Source organism: Papaver somniferum, unplaced genomic scaffold (genome assembly GCF_003573695.1).
Source record: "Papaver somniferum cultivar HN1 unplaced genomic scaffold, ASM357369v1 unplaced-scaffold_107, whole genome shotgun sequence".
NCBI classification, from domain to species: Eukaryota; Viridiplantae; Streptophyta; class Magnoliopsida; order Ranunculales; family Papaveraceae; genus Papaver; species Papaver somniferum.
In genome coordinates this window covers 377,299-398,400 of record NW_020619603.1, presented here as the reverse complement: position 1 = coordinate 398,400, position 21,102 = coordinate 377,299, and the positions used below count along the sequence as shown (strand labels likewise).

The 21,102-nt window shown below is 34.9% G+C and overlaps 2 protein-coding genes across 2 annotated transcripts; both read left to right on the top strand.

Moving 5' to 3' along the window:
* The first annotated feature begins 5,796 nt into the window (after positions 1-5,796).
* Positions 5,797-7,963, top strand: LOC113328373 (UPF0481 protein At3g47200-like). Its single transcript, XM_026575484.1, has 3 exons — positions 5,797-6,607; positions 6,715-7,592; positions 7,779-7,963. The coding sequence occupies exons 1-2, from the start codon at positions 5,837-5,839 to the stop codon at positions 7,561-7,563; spliced, it is 1,620 nt and encodes a 539-aa protein (XP_026431269.1). The 5' UTR covers positions 5,797-5,836; the 3' UTR covers positions 7,564-7,592; positions 7,779-7,963.
* A 4,234-nt stretch (positions 7,964-12,197) lies between these two features.
* On the top strand, positions 12,198-14,607 carry LOC113327844 (L-gulonolactone oxidase 2-like). The gene is made up of 3 exons (XM_026574960.1): positions 12,198-13,043; positions 13,231-13,486; positions 13,591-14,607. The coding sequence occupies exons 1-3, from the start codon at positions 12,336-12,338 to the stop codon at positions 14,466-14,468; spliced, it is 1,842 nt and encodes a 613-aa protein (XP_026430745.1). The 5' UTR covers positions 12,198-12,335; the 3' UTR covers positions 14,469-14,607.
* Positions 14,608-21,102: the final 6,495 nt, after the last annotated feature.

Below are 21,102 nucleotides of genomic sequence, written 5' to 3'. Positions count from 1 at the left end.
TACGAGGAAAGTGTCTCATCTTGTTTGCTCTTCGATTACTTTACCATCATGTAATTTAGAGCTGTTGTTTATCCGTGGAGTAGCAATCTAGACACATTTGTTAAGACAGTGGGTGCTGTGTATATTCACAAGTTCTGAGTGAGATGAGACCGACAATGTCAGTGAAAGTGAAAGTTGCCTTACCGGCACATACAGTTAAGTACTTGGTGTAAACACGGTGTAAGTAAATTAATTAGTTTAAAAACTCTCAGGGAAGTGTTGTGCACCTTTTTTTTTGTTGACGGCGTTGCTAACTATTGAAAATTACATACGTGTAATTTTTATTTCCAACCTGTAAACAGTTTTCATTATTCTTAAAGACTAAAAGATTATGAAATAAATGAGCATTACTTCCGTGTATCTTCAAATCAAAGCTACAGGCTGTCATGAGAAGGCAAAAGATTGACAATAACTATCGTATATCTCATGGAATGGAAAGAAGACTCATGGAATGGAAAAAAGACCAATTAGTTATGTAAACTAGGATTATATGCATTCATTGTAAATATATTTGTTTCCATCTTTATGTAAATTCTTCCTTGTATTCATGAACTAGTACAATATAAATAGACTTGAAGTTTTCATCTTCCATCATCACGAAAGAAACCAATATTTGTGTCTTTTACATACGTGTAATTTTCATTTCCAACCTGTAAACATTTTTCATTATTCTTAAAGATTAAAAGATTATATTCTAAATGATGCCGGTCTGCTTGGAGGAAAAGTTTGTAACTTTCCAATGGAACAAAATCTAAAACTTCTTCCTACAGACGGCACTCCTTTCCCTGACCCATCTGTTTATCGTCGTTTAATTGGTCGTTTACTATATTTAACTATTACGAGGCCGGATATCACCTATTCTGTCAACTACTTAAGTCAATTTATGAAAAGTCCACGTACAACTCACATGGATGCTGCTACACGGGTTCTACGTTACCTAAAAGGTACTATCAAACACGGTCTCCTTTTGTCCTCTTCTAGTTCACTTCATATTAGTGGCTTCACTGACTCTGATTGGGCTGGTTGCCCAATAACCCGTAGATCTACTACTAGATCTTTTATCATGTTGGGTTCTAGTCCACTATCTTGGAAAAGTAAGAAACACCGTACAGTTTCAAGATCGTCTGTTGAGGCTGAATATCGAGCACTTTCCTCCTTAGCCTCAGAACTTCAATGGCTCAAGTTTCTACTCTCTGATCTTGGGATATCTCATTCTCAACCCATGACTGTCTACTGTGATAATCAGAATGCATTGCACATTGCCAATAATCCAGTTTTTCACGAGCGCACGAAACACATTGAAATCGACTGTCATTTTGTTCGTGAAAAAATCAAGTCTGGTCTACTTATGCCGTCTTTTCTTCCTTCCCATCAACAACTTGCTAACATTTTTACTAAACCGCTGGGAGCTGAAGCTTATCAAAGAATCGTTAGCAAGTTGGGCGTGGTCTCTATTTCTTCCCCCGCTCCAACTTGAGGGGGGTATTGAAAATTACATACGTGTAATTTTCATTTCCAACCTTAAACAGTTTTCATTATTCTTAAATACTAAAAGATTATGAAATAAATGAGCATTACTTCCGTGTATCTCCAAATCAAAGCTACATGCTATCATGAGAAGGGAAAAGATTGACAATAACTATCGTATATCTCATGGAATGGAAAGAAGACCAATTAGTTATGTAAACTAGGATTATATGCATTCATTGTAAATATATTTGTTTTTATCTTTATGTAAATTCTTCCTTGTATTCATGAACTAGTACAATATAAATAGACTTGAAGTTTTCATCTTCCATCATCACGGAAGAAACCAATATTTGTGTCTTTTACTTTCATCTTTAGTCATCAAATATCAAATTTAAGACTAACGGACGGTTAAATACTTAATGTAAACAAAGTGTAACCAATTTCTAATATCCCGATCAATAGAGTTATGCCAAGTATCCTCACCATAAATTCTACATTATAAAAGGCCTATTCGCCGCAATAGGAAGCAAGGGTTCCATCACCGTTCAACGTGAGAGCACTATGCTATAAAGAACGCATGGCTTCCTCTTACGGGTATGATGCGGTCTTTACAGAGTAAGACCAGTTTTACATGATTGAGGCCAAAGGATACAATCAACAGGAAGGTGTTGATTATGGTGAAACATATAGTACGGTTGTAAAACCTTGCACTGTACATATTATTCTTACACTGACACTTGCTCATAATTGATCTACTAATTAGTATGATGTTCAAAATGATTTTCTGCACGAAAATCTTGAAGATGAGGTTTACATGAAACAACCCCCAGGATACACTGATCCGAATTTTCCTACATATGTATGTAAACTACATCGATCTCTCTATGGCTTGAAACAATCCCCACGTGCCTGGTACCATCAACTCATCTCTTTTTTGACGAGATGACACTAGCGTTGTTCTCTTGTTAGTTTTTGTCGATTGTATTATTATTACTCGTTCAAGTACAAAAGTGTTGGAATCTATTCGTACTTCTTTGCAAACTGAGTTTGAAATTAAAGATCTTGGTTCTCTATCTTATTTTTTTGGGATTGAAGCAACACGTATTTGTTCAGGTATATTTCTTACACAAATAAGATATGCTTATAAACTTCTTATTAGAGAAAAAAGTGGATGGTGTAAAACAAATTCAAACTCCACTCTGTAGAACTGGAGATATATCCTCTGATCGTAGCACTTTGTTAACCGATGCTACAAAATACAGGAGCATTGTCAGTGCATTGCAATATTTGACGTTTACTCGTCCTGATTTAGCCTATGCAGTTAATAAGGTCTATCAATTCATGCATACTCCAACTGAATACCATGCACTGGAGTTTAGTTAAATGTATATTACGTTTTTTAAAGCAACTTCTACATTTGGGATTCTTCTTAAACCAGCAAACAATTTATAATTATCGTTCACTGCGTATACAAACTCTAATTGGGATGGTTCTTTGGTTGACCGTCACTCTACCAGTGGATATTTTATCTAATTAGGTGGTAATATTATTTCTTGGAGTGCTCGTAAACAGAAAATAATATCTCGTTCCAACAGTGAAGCTAAATGTCGTGGTCTTGCTATTGCTACTGCTGTGATCATGTGGATTCAATCTCTTCCAAGGACCATATTCAGGATTATGGGTTGTTGTGTCTGTCAGAGTAGCAAAAGGACAAAGGTGTTTCACCATTCACATATCCATCAAAATCATCACCTTGAAGATAGGGTAAGACTTGAGCATCCGAAAGAGAATAATTTGTTTCATCAAGCTTGACAGTGATAATGTGACGAGGTTGAGAGAAAACAGATGAAGCCATCATAGATTGAGACGAGTTGATAATAGTTGAAATTGTAGAGACTGTAGAAGTTACGGAAGACATGGAGAATCGAATAACGATGATACCAAGTTAGGTTTATGTATTCTAAGACAGGGACAAGAGAAGAGAAGTGTTTAGAATAATAAATTTGGATTATAATTCGTGTGTATTATTCAAAAATTAGAGCTATATATTTATACAAACTCTTAACGTAGATTCCGAAACAATTGAAAGACTTGTAATACAAGTAATGCCTAACTTAAGATTTCCTAGAATACAAAACATTCTTTGTATAACAAATTGTAGAACATTGAGAAAATAATAACTTGAACATCATGGTATATATATTTTTCTAACATGATTGATGGGTTTGTTTTAACCGGATTTGAATAAATGCAAGGGACAAGCTAAATTAGACACACAACATCAGGTCCTTAGTCGACCACCATTTTACATCAGTCCAAACACCACTTATTCGTAAAAACGTCGCAACGAAAACGACATGGATACTCAGAATTAATTGTTATCACAAATTTCTAGATGGAACCAATTTTATCTTACTTAAAACCTGAATAAAAATTGTTCTCATCCTCCGTAAGGTTACAAAAAAAATATTTTCGTCAAGATGTATCTAGTTTCATCATGCATATTCTAACAAATACATATGTTATTCTCAAAATGTACCTTGTTTCATTATGCAAATATTTAGATATTTATTTTTATGCCGAAGGTGATGGCGATGTTTATTACAATTGAAGGCAGTGGTGGGAGTATGCTGTTTGTGGCGGTTTAAAATGTTGTTACTAGCGGTTATGCTAGATCTTTTGTTTTTTTTTCCTTTGATTTTTATATTGAACAAGAGGTAGAAACAAAGATTTTACCTATATGTAAATCATATTAATCCAAGAATAACACTGAATGCAATCAATTTCATCATAGTTATTTATTTATTAATTTTTTCTTATATTTGTTTAAGATAAGATGCAACCAGTTTCATCCTCGCTATTTTTTTAAAGGAAAAAAGTTTCAAATTTACTATCAACAACGGGTGTTTTTATAGGTATACTAAAACCTTTTCCAAAAATATAAATTTTGTTAAAAATCGACTTTTATTTTGGAAGTTATGATCTATTTTGGTGATTAATTTTAAATTGGAGATAAAGAAAAACATTAATCAAAGAGAGAAATCGATTAAGAAATAATAAAACAAAATAAAAAAGTAACGGACATAAGGATTTACAATATTTAATGTCCATTTCACCCACCTATAACTTTTATATGTACTTTAAAACTAAATTTTAAGCTTTCTTGGGCATTGGACCCAATTTTTGTGGTTTGCATGGTTGAGATATACAAACTAGATGACTATTTCAACAGTATAGGACGATCGAAATTTGGAGTGCCGAGCGGCTTAGTGGATTCGTAGGAATGGTTTTTGTGATAATATTCGTAACAGTTTTCATAGAATCTGTAAGCGTCATATTTTACGTAATACTTATTTTGTAACAGTCGTGTAGCAATATTTCTAACAGTGATAGATTTGATGGCTTAGTTTTGTTGGTAATCAACAATCAAGATTAAAATATAAAGTTTAGGTGACGAATTTCTGTGATTTTCATCCCTCCTAGCTGTAGTTGAGGTTGCCGACCCAATTTCTTGAAAAAATAACCAATACCCATTCAATTGAATTGATTAAAAAGATAACAATAATAAACGTTGCGAGCAATGCATTTTTAACCCCATAATTTAGTATAGAAGGGACTCCTTCCGTCGTCCCGATTAGAAGAGGAATAACATAGTTCGGAAAAGGTAGTGTTCTCAAGAAATTCTTTTGAGGATGACATATACAACATGACTACATGAGAAGCACGATTATATGAAAGGACACTGACATCAGCTGAGAAGGAGGGACATGTTTGATGCTTGAAAAAGGCAGGGAAACCCTACCAGTTCCGAACTTCTGTCAATTGGCATCTCTCTCCGTAAGATATTTTCTCTTGCGTTTGCTTTTTTTTTTGGCTTTTGCCAGGAATAGTTATTGCTTTAAATATTCCGGTTTCTCTTATCATCTGACACAAAGTAGTTGCTAACATACCAAGCAAGGAACTACATTCAAATTTCAAAGCCAGCTCCTCCTTCCTACTACAACTTTTAATCATTCAAGCAAAGATAAAAACTCACAATGTGTAACATGCTGTTAGGTTAAGCTGAGACAGGTAAGTGGTTCGCTATCTACAGAACAAAAAAGTGGATATTAGTTATAAACCCTTTGGTAATTAGATATGTATACCTCTGACAGGAATGATAAAGGCTAATAAAAACAAAAAAAGAAAAGAAAAGACAGATGAAGAACTTTGCTTTTTTAAATGTGTCTATACTTGTATATAAGAGACCATGAAAGGACTGATCTTCTCAATAGTTAACAACAACATTTTTAATTAGCTAGATATAGCAGTACACACATAAAGGAATATGGAAGAAGAGAAGATATCACTGTTGATGAAAAATTGGGCGATCGATATTGATGTTTTGAATAGAGATTCCCAGAAGGCGCGATGGAATAAGCCTTCTATTTACAAGTTGCCGGCACCTACCACAGGTGGTAGCAGTTTCCACCATAACGATAACAATAAGAAGTCCGCTGCTTACCTTCCTTACACTGTCTCCTTTGGTCCTTACCATCACCACAAGGGTGACCATCTGAAGAAGATGGATCCCCATAAGCACCGCGTCCTCGGTCATTTCCTAAGAAGATACAACATAAATCCCCAAAAACTTGTCGACTCACTCACCACCACCAGCTGCGGACGGCAACAGGTAGATCATGTTGACGAGGCCAATACTGATCCAAAAGCGTTACCTATACTTGCTGAGGAGGAGGTATTACCTGTACTGCAGCATCTCATGGATTCTTATGACTCCGTGGATGATGAGTGGCTCTATGATCGAGATGGGTTCTTGAAGCTCATGATACTTGATGGGTGTTTCATGCTTGAAATTTTACAGTGGTCGTCCGTATATGACAATCACAACGCATTATCATCTGGATCAGTTACAGCAGCTACATCCTTGGCCGGCTCAATTGATGACTACTTCTATGCTGACAACGACCCTATATTCAGTCGTCATGGCAAGTTATATGTCATGTCTCACATAAGGAGGGACATGTTGATGCTCGAAAACCAACTCCCTATGCTTCTTCTTAAGACTTTGCTCGGTGCCGTTCTACCCACTCAACAGAAGGTACATAATCACATATTACATTTCGTATCTTTCCTGATTATTCGTAATTACTGAGTTTTTTAGATTTCTTATCGTAGAATTTTATTATATACGCATGACACATGCAGGAGGATATCGAAGAGCATTTGAACACGATTGCATCCAACTTCTGTAGAGGCAATTCAAGTTATAGAAATCAAAATACGGGTTCATGTTTGCACGTATTAGACCTCTACAGGAAGAGTCTGTTATCTATTTTGCCAGAAGACCTACGGGAAGGCTCCGCCCTTAAAAATAAGAACTCCGGTGATCATTACTGTTGGGGTCGCAGTAAGGCGAAAGGTCCCACTATTCTATTTTCTGGTCAGACGGCGAGTGCTGATCAGAAGAATAGTACTGCTGGTAGCGATGGCACCGGTGAAGATATCATAAGGTCGGCAATGAATCTTCATGACTCTGGTATCAAGTTTGAGAAAAGTACGGATAACCTGACTGACATATGGTTCGAAGGTCACGTACTGAAACTCCCGGTGATGGTCATCGACGACATTACAGAATCAACGTTACTCAACCTGATGGCATTCGAGAGGTTCCACGTAGGAGCAGGGAACGGGATCACGTCATACGTGTGCTTCATGGACAATATCATTGATTCCTCGGACGATGTTAAAATTTTGAGGTCCGCTGGGGTTTTGCACAATGCGATAGGGAGTGACAAGGCAGTGGCGAAGTTGTTTAACGAGATGACCAAGGACGTAACACCTGACCCTGAAAGCAGGCTAGAGAAAGTAGTGCAGAAGCAGTTGGATGAATACTGCAGGAGCCAGTGGCACGAGTGGCGTGCTAATCTTTGCCACACCTACTTCAAGAGCCCATGGGCTCTTCTCTCACTCTTGGCTGCAGTATTTCTCTTGGCTCTCACCATATGTCAGACATTCTATACCATTTATCCATACTACAAGCCCAGTGGAAAATAGTACTTCTTGTACCCTCCCTTCTCTACATGGTATTGCATCTTCATCTTTTCTTTCTTTCTAGTTTGTCTTTGCCGGTTTGCTTCCTATATTTTATCAATAAAGCCTTCTCGTCCCGTGAGTTTTGTGTTCAAATAAGAAACTAATGTATTCTCAGTCGTTCTACTTGTTGATGTCATTTACCATCTAATGCATTTGCCGATATCTAAAACATGTAGGTCAGTAGGTGCGCAGGGCCAGAGAACTGTCCGTGTTAACTAACGATATCACAACTGCAACTATCAGTTTTGTGTCAATAATCATCCCCAAACGGTTTCAATCAGCTAGTTTAAAATCGATAATAGTATATACAGTACATATTAATTGTCCAACAACAACTACCGTAATACTGGCATATATATTATTAAGGTATAATTTATAAAATTTGTGTATTCGGTTTCTTTTAGATAGAACTAAGCATATGAAAGATCAAATTCGAAAAGTCTAAGGAATGTGAGCAACACGATAAGTATACCGATTTTATTTTATTAATTTTTTTTCGTTGATTCCTTTGTTCTAATCAAAATATTTTGAGGAATCTTTGGCCGCCTTCTTAGACAATGGGAATATCTATATTCGTGGAAATTGATACATGCCACCTAATATTTTCCTAGTTATTTTAATTAGGTATGGGTGTTAAACTCAACGTTTTGTCAAGTTGGGGTTCAACATTTATACCTAACTTTGTTTACACAGTTGGTGCCACACATATCAAGATACCAGAGTTATACATGGAAAAAAAAAGAATCCCATATATATCCTAATGTCTCTCATTTGCAGAAACTATTTTACAATTTTCCCTCGTCTCAAAGCGTGAAAATGAAACTAGAAATTGCAATAACATATAAATTAACTAATAACTGATAAAATGGGTGGACATTAGTTGATCCTCTGACTACGAGAAACTTAACCTATTATAACACCCAATGATTATTGCATAAAATCCAACTAGTGTCGCGATAATCTATGTAATAAGAAGCCTATTGCTGCATCCACTCCTTAATATTCCTCCGACAAGAGATTATGTTTTTTGCCACACTCTTTTCGTATTGTTGCTACAATTGTGTGGTAACAATATTATTTTACAACAATAAATTATATTCCCTCTATCCTAAAATTTCTGTCCTCTATTCTATTTTCGTCTGTCCTAAAATTCTGTCCAGCTTCTGTTTATAGTCATATTTTTTAGTCAAACTCTCAAATATACCCTTAATTTTTATACTCACAAAATTATTTTTAAAATAACCAATTTAAGAAAATCTTAAATGAAATCTTTATAATAGGAAACAAATCTTTTTAATATCAATCCTATTTATCTTCATTCTATTTTTAACCAAAAACTATTTAACATGGATATATATACATAAGAGAGGATCAAAAAAATTTATGACAAAACTAAAATTTCATGGTCAGTGTATATACGAAAAGGAAATAAACTAGATCTTCACTTTTCAATTTGTTTTCCCTCTCAAATGAATTTTTTTTGTTTCCCTCTAAACTCGCCAGTAGTTTTCGTCTCTCAAGTGTCACGGCGGGAAACTAAACTCCGTTGGAGCGAATTTTTTTTAACAATTCATCTTATAATCAATGCATACAGATTTTTATTTTTATCTTCTTTTATAACATATCTAAAAATAACAATATTACCAAATATGTATTTTTCTTACATGCTTCATATATTTATTTTTAATTTTAATAATAACCCATCATTTAATAGGGGTAATTTTGTATTCTCCTTCGGTCTCCTTAAAATCTTGACTTAGTCAAAGCGGACTAAAATTTTAGGACGGAGAGAGTAAATTTTTAGCTGCACCTGAAAAGTACCGTGATTAGAAATTTTTTTTTGTAAAACCTATATTGAAAGTGTGACAATACATGGTGTACCAATAGGTAGAAATTCTTGTAGTGTCTGGAAATTTGTCAAGATCCCGGTCTTTGATTATCTAGGACTTTAGACGGAGGCATGATTATTCTGACGTCAGACCAACTCATGAGAACAATAATCAAAATTATCCAATATTCAAGTGAATATAAATTATTCAACTTTATTTCAAATTATAGAGATACTTTTGGACTTTTTTTTTTATTGGTAAAGAATTTTGGTGCTAGCAAATTTCGAACTCAGGTCACTAGTATCATTACCCAGTGACTTTACCACTGTACTACAGTGGCACTGACATTTTTGGACTCTTATAATGATACCCTAATAAATAAAACAAAAATTACATATAATCATATTAAAATAAAAATTTATATTTAAGAATAAATCTCTTCATCACTTCACCAATCATTTTTATTATCATTAGCAAACTTAACAAACTTCCGGAGTGACTAATCTACCTTGTCTTCCATTGGATTCTTAATCACTGCATTTCGCCATTTGGCCTATGTACAAAGTCATGTGGTTACCCAGCTAATTGAAGTCAAAGACGCTAAGAAGAAGCCGTGAAGCAAAATTAATTAGCAAACTGTAGTAGAAAGAAAAATCTATACCCATATCGATCCTTGTGTCGCTTTTGCAGAAAAACTCAATATTTTCTACATGTCGACTTGCTGTTTGTCCTGGGTATACAAATCTCAGATCTCACCTAATCTGGCTTTCCTTTATATATAAGAAAAAACATTACGTATATTAAACTCAAAACAATAGAAATGTCACCTAACACTTGTATCTGTATATATATGTATTGGCATGGCCAAGCATAAACAAACATTTAGATCTTATTGAATACAGGAGCCAGGAAAGTGAAAGATTAGATCTTAATAGTGACAGCTCAATTAAATGTTGACAAAGGAGCCGATCGAATGGAAGGGTTCAACGGCAGTGCCAGAGGGAGTTGGAGGAAACGAGCTAGCTATCATCAATTCCACGAATGTGAATTGTCCAAGGAATCAAGAGGATTTAGTCGAACTATGTAGAGTGGTTGTAGTGTTATATGGCAACAACAATAATATCAACTTAATTAGAAGCAAGATTTGAGGAAGATCGATGAAAGACTAAACCAAATTAGTTTATAGTCGTAGATAGTTAAACATAGGGATGTCAGCAGGTCAGGTTCCGCTCAACTAGATACCACTGAATAAGTTAGATTTTAAATAAACTGTTAGAATATATCGACGAATATGAATATCGAGGTGGTCAAGTTCAAGATGAAATGGTCAAGAATCAACCCGGTTATCAGAAGATCGACGGAGATCAAGGAGTGGAGAATATTGACGGAGATCAAATCAAGTTTCCAAGAAAATATCTTGTGTATTTTAGGTAGTTATATAAGTAATAAAGATATCTAGTTAATTATATTTTTTTATTCTAGTTAATTAGGATATATCCTAGTTTATTAAGATATATTTTCTATAATAAAATAATATTTTAATCAATTCTCTATTCACTCTATAAATAGAGATTGTCAATGTAAATGTAATCATCTCAGTATAATCAATCTGGATATCAATATTATTCAGCCTACGGGGTTGCTTGTGGGCGTAGGTCGAGTTGATCGAACCACGTTAAAATCTCTGTCTCACTTCATTTCTGTTTGATCTATGATCCCTCGATATTCATAATTTATTATGGTATCAGAACGGGGAGATCCGCTCAACCTGCTTCCGCATATCATTTTCGTCGATTTTGTTCAACATCTTTATCGTAGTTCATTAAAGATGTAATATTCAACTCATGATAGTGGTAGTTTATTCACCACTTAAAAGATTATTATTAGTTTTGTGCTAGATTTTTTGTTTTTATATTCATCACATATATTGTATCAAAAAAAAAAACTCACCATATTGATTTTGATGCTTTCGCATAACCATAGCGATCATCATTCTTTTCATCATATGGTTCGAAGATAAATTTATATTCATTAAACCGGTGTTCAAGTTGAACACTTTGATTCTCTCCGTGTCCAACTTGCGGGGGGATGTTAGAATATATTGACGAATATGAATATCGAGGTGGTCAAGTTCAAGATGAAATGGTCAAGAATCAACCTGGTTATCAGAAGATCGACGAAGATCAAGGAGTGGAGAATATTGACGGAGATCAAATCAAGTTTCCAAGAAAATATCTTGTGTATTTTAGGTAGTTATCTGGGTAATAAAGATATCTAGTTAATTATATTTTTATATTCTAGTTAATTAGGATACATCCTAGTTTATTAAAATATATTTTCTATAATAAAATAAAATATCTTAATCAGTTCTCTATTCACTCTATAAATAGAGATTGTCAATGTAAATGTAATCATCCCAGTATAATCAGTCTGGAAATCAATATTATTCACTCTACGAGGTTGCTTGTGGACGTAGGTCGAATTGACCGAACCACGTTAAAATTTCTGTCTCACTTCATTTCTGTTTGATTTATGATCCCTCGATACTCATAATTTATTATAAATTAATTATAGAAAATTAGCTCATGGTTAGCCATCCATGTGATCAAACATAAACTTTCGTTGTTGAAAAAAAAAAATGTTTGGTGGAATCAAGTACTAAGTTTGTATATATCTGCATGGAATCATTCAACACACACTATTCAAATATTTAAAACCCTGTTACTGTCAAAGACTTGGTGGTGGTGGCTATTCGCATTATCATCGGGTTGCTTCTCCGAATCTCTCTTCGGCGTCCTCCCTCTCATTTATCACTTTCAATATTCTCCATCAATGTGTTTATATATAGCGAGGGATCAGAGATAAGAGTATAACACCAAAAGAGTCTTATCATTTTATCCAAAAATGTCAAGCTACTTGGGAAAATCGAAAAGTGTTTCTCAGTTTCTTAGCTTTGTTTTAACATGTCATTTATTTTTACTAATTGGAATGATTCATTCTTCCCCACCAGAAAATCCCATACAATGTTCTTCACCGAGTAATAGTAACTGCACGGTTACGAATTCTATGGGTGAATTTTCAGACAGAACAATATGTAGAGTATCAAATGCTATTTACCCAAGGACGGAACAAGAAGTTGTTGAAGCGGTAGCTATGGCTTCCAAGAACAATATCAAGGTGAAAGTTGCAACTAGGTATTCTCACAGTCTAACCAAGTTGGTTTGCCCCGACGAGAGTCCGGACGGTAACTTAATCATAAGCACTATGTACCTCAACCGTACATTAAGTATTGATAACTCCACGAGGATCATGATAGTTGAACCCGGTGTGTTACTGCGAGATGTGATGTCGGAAGCGGCGAAATTTGGATTGGCACTTCCGGCTAGTCCTTATTGGTGGGGATTAACCATTGGCGGTATGATTTCTACAGGTGCCCATGGAAGTACTTTGTGGGGTAATGGAAGTTATGTTCATGACTATGTTATCGGGCTTCAGATTGTCACACCGGCTAGCCCTGACGAAGGTTATGCCAAAGTGAGAGTTCTTGATATTAATCACCCTGACATTAAAGCGGCCAAGTTATCACTTGGAGTTCTTGGTGTTATTTCACAGGTAGTTTCAGTCCCGGTTTAAGAACGCCCCTATGTCCATTGTTTTTTTCTTACGCTTCATTTTCATCCATCCTTTGTAAATTGACTAGCAGTCTTTTAATTGACCTAGATGTTAAGTTCTGGTGACCATCTTCAATCCCGGTCGTGAGTGAATGTATGATCTAAGAGTTGACTTTTTTTTTTATCAGATTACTCTCAAACTCCAGCCACTTTTCAAACGTTCCATAACCGTTGTTAGAGAAAATGACTCAGATTTAGCGACTCGGGCAACTACCTTTGGTAAAGAGTATGAGTTTGCAGACATAACTTGGTATCCTTACCAACGTAGAGCACTTTATCGGCTTGATGGCAGAGTGTCGTCGAATATATCCGGAAATGGTCTAAATGACTTTACAGGTTTTCGTTCTACATTGACATTAGGTTTGGCAGTCGTAAGATCTTCAGGTACATAAATTATCCTTTTCTAGATAGTAATATAGTTTCCAATTATCCCTCTTTGTCTAATTTTACTAAAATAGTTTGTTGTGGCTTTTTGGCTAATTAAATAGAGGAGACTCAAGAAGCAACAGGTGATGCGAATGGAAAATGCATCAGCGCAAGGGTAACCACATTTGCATTAAGGATTAGCGGATTCGGGTTCTCGAATGATGGTAATTTGTTTACTGGTTACCCGATAGTAGGATTTCAAAATCGCTTACAAGCCTCGGGAAGCTGTATAGATGGCTCTCCGGATGCTCTAATCACATCTTGTCCATGGGATCCAAGAATTAAAGGCCAATTTTATCACCAAACTACTGTGAACCTGCCATTATCAAAAGTCAAGAACTTCATCGAGGACGTGCAAACACTACGAGATTTAGTACCCGAAGCTTTTTGTGGCTTAGAGCTTTCGAGTGGAATCTGGATGAGGTACATAAAAGGATCAAATGTTTACTTAGGCACAGACGAAGACTCCATGGATTTCGATTTCACTTATTATAGAAGTAAAAACGGTTCAACGCCTAGACTTTTCGAAGACATATTGGAAGAAATAGAACAGATTGCAGTATTCAAGTATGGAGGAATACCGCATTGGGGTAAAAATCGCAACGTTGGGTTTATTGGCGCAATCAATAAGTATAAGCACGCCGACGAGTTTTTGAAAGTGAAAGAGAGTTATGATCCTTCTGGAGTGTTTTCAAGTAAATGGACTAATCAAATCCTTGGTTTAGATCAAAGTGGTGTGACCATTGTAAAGGATGGTTGTGCCCTGGAAGGACTTTGTATCTGCTCTCAAGATATTCACTGTGCACCGCAGAAGGGGTACGTTTGTCGACCGGGTCGGCTTTATACGAGTGCTAGAGTTTGTACAGATATAAACAGAGTTTTTACGGACATAACTCCAGTACTACTTGAAGAGGAGGACCTTGGATTTTCAGACATGTAAATTAAAGATTTTTGAATTGTGTATGTAATTAATATCTTTGAATTGCTACCATTTCGTGTATTCTTTCAGTTTTTAATCAAATTGTACTTGTTTGACTTATGAAAAAAGAAAAACTAATGTTTGTTGAAAAGAATGAAGATTCCCTGAAGGTGCTTGAAATTCGTTTGATTGTCTACATGGACACGGCAATTATAATCCAGGTATTTTGTCTAAATTTTTTGAAAAAATTTTATTTACCACCAATCTACAGTATATTTTAAATTCATTAATGAACGTATTTAGACAAATCCTCTTCCAAACCATGAAATGTGATGGGTTTCCACTCGAGTAAGGTGCAACAGAAGCCACACAGAAACTGAAAAATCCGTGTATAGTGTGACAGAAACCATCCCAAAGTATGCAAAGACAAACAAACCAAATGTTGTATGCACCTTCCCAGAATTCTCTACGAGCTGTGTCTCTTTCTGATTATTAATAAATTTCGTTTGCTTTCAAGAAAATAAAAATGTAAGGGTGCAATGGCTCCAAGTTATGCAATTACTGAATGCAGTGACAATATTTGGTGGTTTTACTTGTATCTTATTTTATCAAAAGTTTAAAGTAATACACTTGATTCTCGAATGTTTTTTACCCAGTTCTACGAAATTTCTTCTATCGTATAGTGATTATCTAAGTAGGTATGTACCAGTGACTTACTTATATCCCTAATATACTGATCTCATTTTGTACACAGAAAAATAAGGTCCAGAGCGTTGGAACTTAGAAGCCTAACAGAGTCAGCAGACTACAAATAAGAAAAAAAGAAACAGAAACGCCCCGGGTTAACACGAAATCAACTTCAGCAAAACCAGGGGAAGCAATCAAATGAATGCAAGAATCAAGATATAAGATATTGAATGCTACGTGAGGCTAAGATTAACAGAAAAACGGAACAATGTGTATAAATTGAGGTGTTGCATATGTATGCACCAGCAATATCACAAAAATAAGATTCCAATAACAAAAAGGTTACTAAGATTTAAGAGACAAGATGTTTCTTATACCTTATGAAGAATTTGGATCCTCAATCCTCAACTTAAAGTTCGCTACTTGTTTACAGACCTATTCACCAACAATTAAAACGGATTAGGGTAACCGAGTGATAAATTGTAACATAAACTGCACCCAAATCTCTCCACCAAAACAAAATTTTCACTCCTATCACATTCATCTGTGATCTATAGTGTAGATTCTATCAAAGTCTGTAAGTGTGTATGTAAGTTCTGGGATTAAGATTGGATTTTAACAAAATCAGGATCTGAAACCAAGACTTACAAACACACTTACACACGTTGGTAGACCTCACTGGTGTTATCAAAATATCGAGCTATTGCTTTTTCCTCGTTCTTTTTCCTCTTGGAATTACCCGAAGAGTGTGGAATATAAAAACTTAGGGATCCATGAAGAGGAAAGAAAAGCTAGGGTTTTTATTTTGGTAAGAAGCAAAGAGTAAATGGCCTAATTAAAGATCGAATATACGAATGAATTCACGGTAGCAGGATATGCAAATTAATCGGGGAATATGAATTATTTTTCTCATCCAAATTAATCGGACACTCTTCGGCAAGCCAAGGGGAGATCTATATTTTTAGACATTAGCAAAAAAAAAAAAAAAATAATAATAATAAATCAAGTATCTTATCTAATTTTTTTTGGAAAAAATGATGATGCAAATCTTTTGTATTATATTACTTGATTTATAATATTTTATTTTTTCATAAAAAAAAAGAAAACTCTCTCCGTGCTTAAAAAAGATATATATTTTTCCTATTTGCACAATTTTTTAGACAAGCACGTGAGAGAGTAGCTTTTTTAATTTATTTCAAAAACTACCCTCAACAAAATTTTTAACTATCATACTATCATAGCCCAAATTATCATTATTTGGGGAAAGGAAATTTTGGAAGTTTATCCTAACTATTAGAGAATATATTATCCTGCTTTCCTTCTTTTTTTTTTCTTTCACTACGTCAGTTCCCACTCCCGCCTCCATACCCCACTCAGTCAGCAGGTCCCCTCACCTATTCTTCTTCTTTTCCCTCTACACCCCACCTCATCGTCGCAACACATTACCCACTATTCAAGATAAGAATAAAAGTATTTCAATTAAATGTATACTTATAATCATAATCGTTATGATAAGCACACGGGGAATAGAATGCAATCTCCAAACTAATAATCTTATTTTGTTGAAAAACGGGACATAATGCGTAGAAGAAATATTAGCTGCAATTGGGGAAATCAATGGTATTCAAATTCAAACTTTAAGAAAAAACTTCATGTATCTCACTCTATAAGTACATGAGATATTTGATTGTGATAATGTTTTGGAGGAGGCATATCTATTAAACAAAAACGAATGGATAAGTACAATTCCTGACAGAGAATAAGTTTGACACCTACTAATAATGACCTGGTAAAAAAAAGTATGACAAAATAAAAAACGACGATGGCATGCCAACGTTGATCGAACTGGATAAACATGATGATGATATGGACGAGATTATGGAGAAGGGTCCTGACATGCCACTGTTGGTTGAGATAAATGAAGAAGGCAATGAAATGTTTACTTATTAATAGAGATGATAATAGCATGAGCATTTATTTTTAGGCACACCGCTTTTTAAACATATTATTATTCTTCGACAATATATTATCAAACTTTTTTAAATCGCGGCAGTTTTAAACTAGATGGATGTGAATCTTATATTAATAGTGCTACCATGGTGTTCTTTCTTAGCGACCAGTGCGCATCTAGGATAAGATCTATTAAGTTATATCATGGATGTTCGCTTAATTAAAAAGTAGTTCAAACACCACCAACAAACATGTAGTGCTGACAAAGTGCTATGCAAAACTGGACTCAACATAGTATTGTTACATTGACCGACTTCTAAATCTAGACATTAATAAAGGTATCTCTGCAGTAATGCATGCACACTTCTAGCATTTCACATTTTTTTTTGGTTTTGTTTTGAAAATTGCATTTCACAAATTTGCATGTGATATGCATATCTTCTGAGACTTTCATAGATAAAATCGTTGGATGGGACAATTTATTAATAAAAAAAGAATTAGAAAAAAAAAACGTGTAATTATGTTTAATTGCAAATATTCATAGGAAAATTAAATTATTTTAAATCAAAAATCTATGAGTCAATTTCTTTTTAATTATTTTAATATCTTCCTTTAAAATTCATACATGAATTTATGATTATAATAATATATTTAGATCATTAAACCATTAGATACCTAAAGGGTATCAAAGTTCCACAACCTTTAAAAGATCAAACTAATCAAAGACTACTCAAAAATAATTTAATGCATTTGACCAAGGGCGCGGGGTGAAGCCCCGCCACTCTAAATTAGCTGATCCCGCCGGTCCCGGTGCGTAGCATGGGTTACATACTAGTATCTCTTCATTAAGGGTTCTAAAACAATCACATTTAGATCCTGACTGAATTGGGGCCTATAACTAGATGACAAAAAAGGTCATTAGAAATCACCTACACACCACTCTTATCAAAATAATTACCTAACTACCTATTTTATCCCTGATTAATTAGCACTAATTAATCGTATTGGGGGTTAATTTTGTTTCGGATGTGAGATTAACTAATGTTAGAGAGTTCATAAAAACATTAAATATTTTGATTTTTTTTTTGTAAACAGTACTCAGAATCGGTTTACGTTCATTCACTTGTAAACCGATTCTGGATTGGTGTTTACGAATTAACAGAGGGCATCCATAATCGGTTAACTTTGACATGTTTATAACCCGATTTAGGGAATCAGATTTTACTTATGACACATATAAACTTATTGTTTCCTTTGATTACCAATTTTCATTCATTGAATTATTATTTTAGGATGCATTTAGCACATGCATCAAGCCTTTAAACCCCTAGGCGACCCTAGTGGACGAGTTATTGTCTCGTGACGGTTTACATTGAGGTCTACCCAAAAAGCCTATACAAAAACTTCTAAATCCATCAATCTTCCTCCTCCGAAGAAGACTATACAGCATCCAAGTAGTCTGGGTTATCCTCCGGGATTCTTTCTGCCAAGAAGTGATAGCTTGCATCGAAAGCGAATGCTTCCCTCTTTTCCTCCAAGCAGCGCGCTTTCACGACTTCGTGCTACAAAAACACAAAAACAAACTTACATTTGTTAGTGGTGTTTCATTGATAGATAAACAGCATGGGTTACGTAAAACAAACCACAAAAATACTCAAAAATTGTGCAATGGACAAGGTGAAGGGGCGAGTGTTAAAAATCTGAGGTTGGAGAGCTAAAAAAGAAAGTATCGCATTTTCGATGACTTGGTGCCTAGCGTGCACTTGTTGAACAGTTCTTGCGTTAGGATTCCCAAACTCTTGGCTAAATTTGTTGTGTACCCTATCCCAGAAGGTTGTGGAATCCACCCCTTCGGAGGATTGACGTCTAAGTCGATTTTCCGCATACCATGCTTTGGTGATTGCCAAATCTTCGATTGAATCAAATGAAGCAATTTCTTGTATGTGGATGTATGAAATGAGTAGTTGTGGAGTATATGGAGTGAGCGGGAATAAAATGATCAATTTTGGGGAAAAAGGGGTCCAAGGGTGAGGTCTCTATTTATAGAGAAAGTCCCAAATGACTATTTTTTTTGAAAAAAGTGAAATAATTTGAATTAATCGGTCTTTTAGAAGGACTGTAAACCCTGATTGTGTTTGTATGCCACAAGGAATCGGTCTTTCTTGCGACCAACGTAAACCGATTTAAAAAACATCAAGAATCGATTTATATATATTCATATGTAAATCGATTCTAGGTTGGCTTAAAAACATCCAGGAAGAATGGCTTGCACAATCGGTTATGTTGACATATCGAGTAAACTGATTGTTGGCATGTCAGGCTAGAATAAATTTAAACATTAAGTGCATTAAGTTCAACACAAGATCATCCAAAATAAAAACATCAACCACACAAATATCATCCAAAATACAAACATCAACCATCCCAAAAGACTTAAAACAACCACAAGTCTTGTAAACTTTAAGTTTTAGTATTTAAAAGTTAAACTTAAAAACTTAAGGAGCACCAGGAGCATTTGCAGCAGCAGCAGCATCAAGAGCAGCATCACCAGCACCAGCATCAGGAGCAGCAGCAGCACCACCAGCATCATCATCATCAAGAGCAGGAGCTTCTGCATCATCCATGGCTATATGTTCAGCCATTTCTTCAAACAAACCTTCCAATTCTTGGTGGAGATCCCTCTCAGCTGATATAATGTTTCTCCTCATCCTAGCGAACCTCATCACCTCAACAAGCTCTTCCAGTGCAAGCATATCAATCAATGCGAGGGCTTGTTCAAGACGGGTCTCATCTCCGAAAGCAAACTTATATAGGCTTCTCTCTGGCACTCTTTGTGGTTTCCTCAGAACATCCTCCAAGGTTACCTCTCGATTGTAAAATGCTAGGTTTGTGAAGTCCATTCAACAAAAAAAAAAAAAAGGTAAGAAATCGGTACATATAGAAACATAAGTAATCTGATTCTGAAGAGACTAAAAGAATCGGGTTATGTGGTACATGTATAAAACCCGATTGTGGAAAGGAAGATGAAGAGACTACACTAATCGGATTATACATATTTACATATATAAACCGATTCTGGTGATGTATTTTAAATATTTCATTTCTACCACAGAATCGTGCTATGTTAATAATCATGTAAACCGGTTATTGTGCATGCTCTTCATGGACGAAAACAAAACCCAGAATCGGTTTGTTCGATAAGTCAATAAAAACCGATTCTGGGTGCAATCAGAATTTTGATTTGTCAAAAACGAAGATTTAAACATATAAATCAATAAGATATGAAGAATCATAGATTGGGTTGATGGAGATTTACTTTTTTCTTGTGTGGATCATAGATTCGTTGGAGAAGAAGATAAAAATTAGCGTTTTGAGAATTTGAAAAAATTAGGATGGAAATAGAAAAAATAAATTAGGTTTAGGTTTTTTTTGTTTTTGGATTTACTGAAAATAAGAAGATTAGAATTTATATGAGAGAGTTTTAGTAATTAATGTGGGGGTAAATTATTATTTTTTAGAACTTTGGGAGCCTATAGTAATTTGGTGGTGTGGAAAGGAAAATTTGATATGCCCCAATTAAGTGGTAAATTTAACCAGGATTTAGATAGACATCAATCATGCCAAATTAACTACTCAGAAAAATTAGCATTATTAAAAAACAAACAAAAACTGTGAAAAGCGTTATATATCATTCAAATTTGTTACCCCTAGTCTTAATTGGAGTAATTGGGAAGGTCTTGTGAGTGATTGATTTGCTTTGTACCCTGTAAAGTTTTCTTTCCTTTTGATATAACTTGTTCCTTCAAAAAAGAAAAAAAAGAATAAAAAAAAATAAAAAAAACTTTTGTTAAACTCCAACCAAGGAGGGAATCATAAACCCGTTATATTTCCTATTTTAGATGATCCTCACAGTATTGGGAAAAACAATTGGGCATAATTTAGTTCTTTTCTCTGAGTGAGATTGGTATGGTTGATCTTTCTTTCAATAAAGCGATAAATTGATGATGAGTATCTATGA